The following is a 7,067-nucleotide window of genomic DNA, read 5'->3' as shown; positions in this document are numbered from 1 at the left end:
TTTAAATAAAGATGAAGACCAAATCCAAGTACATTGCAATGTTTATATGGTTCTTCAGTTTGACACCAATCAAAACAATGGACATATCATTTGGTAAAGAGACAAACCGGTTGATTTTTATATACCCTAAACTTTGTATGCAGCAGTATCAAACATAATCCATTTTCCCATGAAAGTGTAGTTAGTTGAAATGTTTTATTTGTAATGATCCAAACAAACAATATTCATTTCATTTCAGTTTTATTTCATATGCATGTAATTCTACAAATGACAGAAGCCATACTCATATGTGATATTTATACAATGCAAAAATAATATGTGTCTGGAGAATATGAATTAAGACAACTTTTATTTATATGCATGTGGATAGAACAATTATGGTCAGGGAGAAAAACAATGTCCCGATTCCTAAATAAACTACAATCTTTTTTTTTAGATCTGACATCATTATCATTTTTCTATAAAGTAAATAGAATTCAGACAACCATTTGAATTTGAATACAACTGAAAAAGTCAGTACACAACAAAATGCTTATTATCTCACAATTTTCCAAATAAACTTCGGTATAAAGTAGCTATTTTCATTTTTAATCCTTCAAAATAAATAAATTTTACATAATGATTTAGTAAAATATTTAAAACTGTTTCTATAATTTAAATATACCACTCAAAGATCAATCTTATTTCTTATATTTCTACATCTTTGTCCTCAAGAATGTGATTTTAGAAAAATACAATATTTACAATGAGCTGTTCATGATAATTATGCTTTAAAAGTTGTCTAAGTTGTCTTAGTATAAAACACAAAATGGTCTCTTCATGATTTATAATGTTATACAAAATAATGAGACATTTATCGTGATGTATTTGGTATTTCCTACTTTTCTTTGCCTTTTAAGTGGATCTGATGGATAGAAAAATATATAAATGCCTCAAAAGACGAAAGTTCATTTAATACATACAGGATAAATGATATGTATAAATTTACAAAATTCCCAATGAAAATGATTATCAACAATACCATTTAGTAGTGGTCTGTACACTATTGTAACATAATTACAGATGATTTCTCAATTGTCTAGTATGAGCCTAGAGTTAGCTGGACATTTATTACTTTTGAATATACACTCATGATTGTGAGACTGCTGGTGATAAATAATATAATATTATATTCACGACAATGACATTAAACTCTGACAGGCCTAATTTGATAATGAAAGTTTATATAAACCAAATTTGTACTATAAATACAGATCTAATTCATGTATTTATATTTATGAATTGTCAAAACAGTTTCCAAATAGTATAATTTAGTAATGCAACTAAGATAGATCTTCCCCGGTTAAAATAAAAACGAACACAAGTTTGCTCATCATCTCAATATGTCTAAGCTTAGTGCTAAAATGGTTCAAATGGAAGACAGAAGAAGTTTCATTTAGTAGGAAGGTTTGAATCTATGTCTCATTCAGAGGGGGATAATAAAATAACTGATCAAGAAAGATTTTCTTTTAAATCCAATCATCAAACAATGCTTGAAGGCATACTAACCAAAAATAAAATAATTTTTCGTCAGTCAAGCCTGATGGCCTTTTTCAAAACCTGGAAGAAAATTTAAATACATCTACTATATGGAATAAGAAAATTCATTCTATTTTTAAAACCATTAAAGTTTTACCATACTATACCAAAGAAGGTACTTCTACCTTATAAAGATAAAATAACATTTTATGTCAGAATTTAAATGGTTTAAAGAAAAATAATAACACTCATGTATGGCAAAACTATAAATACAGTGGCACAGTTTACAATACATATTTATACTATCTTGAAGCACTACTAGTTTTGATCATATATATTTCAAGTTTAACATTCTTACCTCTCCGACACATCTATATAATTGATTTGAGGCAAATTGGGTCACAAAAAGATCTAGATTACTAAATATAAATAAACTAATATCAAATAACACAAAAATCTTTTCATATATCAATAGTTACTGTGAATTTATTATTATTCATTAGATACCAATTTTCATGCATTTCGTGAGTACAGTTGAACCATGAATTCAAATGTTCAATGAAATGAAAATTTTCTATAGGTTTTGCATGTAGAGATTGCTAAAACCATCAATTCAAATATCCACGAAAATGCAAGTTTTCCTCAATACACGAAAAATTGATACCCACGAAAATAAATGAACCCACAGTAACCAAGGTTGACCTTTAACATAAAATTATAATGAAAATGTTAATTTCTGTTATGAATATTAAAAAAAAAATCTAACAGAGATTAGAAACACAGTCAGACTGTGCCTTTTTTGTCACAACCTCTACCAGTAAAATGTTTACAATGTAAAAAAAAATGTCAGGTAAAATAGTTATGGTTTCTATTAAAAATCTTGTCTCACAGACAAAAATATAGATATATGTATATACAACCTTCCTTCTGTAGAGATATAATATTTATATAAAAATTATCACAAACCAAATTTCTTACAAAAAACATGGCAGTTAATATATATATTTCATAAATTAAAAAATGATTCTGATAAAAACTTCTGAATGATTAATTCATGATAAATCATAATATAGAAAACACTTTCTTTGTACATGTCTGATATGAAAACTCCAGCTGTTTGGGGCTCCCTTAATTTTTGTTTTATATATTTTATACATTCAATATTAACATGAATAAAATAAATAAAAACTCATGTCCATAACTTTGTTCTAGAAAAACAGTGAAATATTTGTTTAAATTTAGGAGCTATTGCAATACACTTAATATGCATCCCAATTCTGTGACTCTATCTGTTATTTCTCTTTATCATGAATATTGAATCTATTTTCAACGTTTTATACCATTTAAGTCTATGGAAATAACAGTAAAATAGTTCCATTTTTTCTCAAATGACACAGCAGTTATCTCCCCTTAATCAGCACTACACCCAAGAATCTGCTCCACCTGGGGGACCACCTCCACCACTTTCTAACATTATATTATTAGGGCTGACAATATCATCCTCAGGTCGTTTGTGTCCTTTTTTCACTTGTGCATAAAGTGGTTCGTGTCCAGACTGTGGTTCAAGTCGGTCTTGTTGATGTGGAGGATAGTCTTGTGGGCTCTGCAAAACAAAATAAATGACGTTCAAATGGTTGATGTTTACATCTGACCTTTTGACCATTTCATGTCTTTCATAGATTTTTCAAAGACAAAAAATAAAACATTACATTCTGGTGAAAATGTTTTACATTTGGTTACATTTCTCATAAACTTACATATAGTTTGTAAAATTAAATATCTAATTATTATAAGTCTTGATATTTTACACACAAAATTTTAGAGGAATTTCTTGAATGACATTAAATTTCAGTGCTGTTTATAGATAATTAATTCTTAAGACAAGAAAGGTCATGTCTTAAACAAAATGAAAGAATTCATTGCAGTAACAGCTTAATCCACCTCAATGATCTTAACTTTTCCTTTGTGTTTCTTGTTTCTTGTTTTTTATATAGATTAGGCTTTTGGTTTTATCATTTGAATGGTTTTACACTAGTAATTTGTGTGGCTCTTTATAGCTTGCTGTTCCAGGCTCCATGTTGAAGACTGTACCTTGACCTATAATGGTCTAATTTTATAAGTTGTGACTTGGATAGAGAGTTGTCTCATTGACACTCATACCACATCTTCTTATATCAATGCACAGACTGGAGTGTATGTTAACTGTCTATCTAAATACTTACTGCTGGTTGTAGATTAGGGAAGAGAGGGACACCCCCTACTGGTGGCTTGTTCCTTCTATTGTGTTGTTCTTCAATGGGAGCATAACTTGGTCCTAAATCAGTCATTGGGATCTCATCCATCTGAAAGTATACAATGTAAATATAGAGAAACTTGGCATTTGGCATGCATTGGTTTCCTTCCTCTAAGCAAACACTTACTTTTGTGTTATGAATAAACAGACAATAGGATGTGGGATGGATACAACTGTACAAATTAACCATAAACTTCTCAGTGATCTAGCAATCTTCTCTACATTGGAAGGTCATGGGTTTGAAATCTGGGTCCTATCGAAGACTTAAAATATGGTGTTGCTGCATCTCAACTAAACTTGTGTATTTAGAAGTAAGAGCAGACTAGTCAGCGAAGAGTCCATATAAAATGTTATAGTAGGGTTTTGTTTCTTACAGAGGAATGTCACCTTGTAAGAAAGCAGCATGATTTCTGACTAAGTGTGTCAGTGTTGTACATTATTTGTTATCTTCTGGAATATGCATTTAATTTTTGCCTGATATTTTTTTAGGAGCCATCAATCAATAGAGTTGATCTATTTATTGTACCTTGCAATGTTAAAGTATTGGTATTTTTATAAAAAAAATCCAGAATGTTTGAAAATTAACCAATGCATACTTTAGATAGCATTTCAGTACAATTCATTAGAAAATCAGAAGTAGACTGGAGAATAGTAAATTTTGCATTTACGTCCCCTTTCTTTCCAATAATGATGATATCAGTTACATAATCAAGTGCTAAAAATTATATAATTATTGCTAATTTTAAGCCTTAGTCAGTATAATGATAATAAATAACAATTCTTTATTTTGAATCAATGATAAATACTGACCCCTCTCTGTCTGCTGCCTCCATGTTGATATCGCTCTACAATTCAAAACAAACAACAATAAATTAAAAGTATCACTGAAACTATGCAATAAATCAGTAATTCTATACAAATGCACAGACAGACACCCGGTATTTCCATGTCCCCCACAATGGTATGCTGGGGACAATTAAAACAAAATTGGAAAGAATACAATAAACGTTTTTTCTGTTTGTTTTTTTCCCCATCTATATTTGATTTAACAAATCTTTCCATCTTGTGATGATTTTTTAAATTGAATTTTAAAATATATTTAAACAAAGTGCAAAACTTTTGTTTCTAAAATACCTATTTCTAAACCAATACTACAGTCAGCTATAAAAAGTCTGTCTTGACAAGATGTGAAATAATTCAAAGAGAAAGTCAACAGCCTAATTTAAACATTATAATCCCATTAGCCACCTCATATTTATTGACAATGAAACACTTACCAGGTTCCATATTCATGGCAGGATTACTATGTCCATGGACCATAGTGCCATCCATCCTACCATTCATGGTACCCTTATATGCTGGTAACCTTCCTGCAGATATTGTGTTATCATCATAACCTTGACTGCCTTGGGGACGTCCTAGTGTGTTATAAGGGGTCGTACTTGTAAGACCAATTCTGTCTGGTTCCCTAAAATTATAATTGGAACTTTTTACAAGAAGAGCTTGTTGGTTATATTAACACAGATTCTACTGTACAGTAACATTATCAATTCTTCATTACATAATAATATCAACCCTACTTTACAATAATGATTTCAATCTTACTTTACACTAATAATAATAAATTGAATTTCTGAATATCAGAAAGAGTATGCCATAATGGAGATTTTCAAAGACCATTTTATCCTTTTACCAATGTAAAGTCTAGGAATCCAAAGTAACAGAATCTAGATTTTTCTGCAGGAAACAGATAATCTCTCTCATTGAAAGTAAAACACAACTATAATCATGTACATGTTATATCATTTCAGCCCATGGGATTTGTTCAAATTTTTATTTCAAGTTTAGTGCATCAACAAATAAATTGTGAATTATCTCCCTTTGGCTGCTTTGCTTTATAGCTATCTCAAATTGTAAACATATCAATTCCCTATCAAATTCTAAATATTAAATTTGTTGCTATAACTGGTATTTAAAATTCCTTTTTCATAGCTTAAAATCTCAAATCAATTCACTAATTCGATTATTCAAAAAAATTCATGAATTTGGATACAACTTGAAACATGAACTACTAAAGCACAATCGATTTGGAATAATAAATTTGATCCTTCACAAGTCTCCACAATTATAATGCCTGTTATTTATCATGTCCTACCTGCCAGGAGCACAAGCTGCTTTCACGTCACTTTCTGTGATTCCCTGCATTGCGTAAACTGGTGTTAGGCTCTTAAATTCCCACATAGAATCAAGTAACTGAAAAAACATAAACATAGTTTTATATCCTTATCATTATAATGGTTTATTTTGTCTAATGCTTAGTCCGTTTCTGTGTGTGTGTGTGTGTGTGTGTTACATTTTAATGTTGTGTCGTCGTTCTCTTATATTTAATGCGTTTCCCTCAGTTTTAGTTTGTTACCCCAATTTTGTTTTTTGTCCATGGATTTATGAGTTTTGAACAGCAGTATACTACTGTTGCCTTTATTTACTTTTACAAATTGTGACTCACTTCATTGGAAGGTTGGAAAGAAGTATCATTGGCACTCATACCACATCTTTTTATATCCATTCAAATTTTAGAGGTTAGTTGTCTTATTGGCAATCATACAACATTTTATGTTTATATACAACTTTTTTCACAACCAATTAAAACATTTTCACAGATATGAGCTCTTTTTTAAGCAGGTTGTTATCCACATTTTTAAAGCTAATTTCCTAATGCATGTAGAGCAAGACTTTGGTTAGCTTGCTTTCTTTGTTTGTATATTGTACAATTGTAATTGGGATAATGTATAAAATTTAGATTAATGTATAAAGGTTAAAATATGACTAGATTTTGTTTGAAGATGCCAATATTAATTACAAAGCTTGCGTTAATGTTTAAACAAACAAAGCAAGCAAGTCAACCAAAGTTTTATTTTACAAGCATTAGGAAGTTAGCTCTAACAGTGATGGCAATTATTTACCTACTTAAAAATATTTTAATCATAGATAATCATTGATCATAAACATGCTAGATAGGGAGCTTACTTTATAATAAAGTAGACACTTGGCAGCATAGTATTAAATATTAGGTGCATGTCAAATCTGAGACTAAGTGTGAAGTCAGATTTTGTTCTATGAGAAACAACTATATTTTTTTTTTTCTCTATTATTCATAAATTAAAATCAGAAAGCATTTATTTGGGAAACACAGAATTACTCTCACAATACACCATACATTTCATTGAATTAACAATTATATTTATTCAATTGCTTA

General features: G+C 29.7%; 1 protein-coding gene across 5 annotated transcripts in view; it reads right to left on the bottom strand.

Moving 5' to 3' along the window:
* Nucleotides 1–223: 223 nt before the first annotated feature.
* Nucleotides 224–7,067, bottom strand: part of LOC143083143 (uncharacterized) — a 60,183-nt gene continuing 53,339 nt past the window's right edge. For all 5 annotated transcript variants that reach the window (XM_076259377.1, XM_076259380.1, XM_076259378.1 and 2 more), the window contains 5 exons: nucleotides 5,967–6,064; nucleotides 5,089–5,279; nucleotides 4,622–4,656; nucleotides 3,741–3,860; nucleotides 224–3,121 (listed from right to left, as the gene is read on the bottom strand). In XM_076259377.1, the coding sequence (XP_076115492.1) occupies nucleotides 2,939–3,121; nucleotides 3,741–3,860; nucleotides 4,622–4,656; nucleotides 5,089–5,279; nucleotides 5,967–6,064 (627 nt within the window). In that variant the 3' untranslated portion in view covers nucleotides 224–2,938. The remainder of the gene's footprint in view (nucleotides 3,122–3,740; nucleotides 3,861–4,621; nucleotides 4,657–5,088; nucleotides 5,280–5,966; nucleotides 6,065–7,067) is intronic.

This window comes from Mytilus galloprovincialis, chromosome 7 (assembly GCF_965363235.1).
Source record: "Mytilus galloprovincialis chromosome 7, xbMytGall1.hap1.1, whole genome shotgun sequence".
Lineage (NCBI taxonomy): Eukaryota > Metazoa > Mollusca > Bivalvia > Mytilida > Mytilidae > Mytilus > Mytilus galloprovincialis.
Note: the sequence above shows the minus strand (reverse complement) of the source record. Positions and strands in the feature narration are given on the sequence as shown.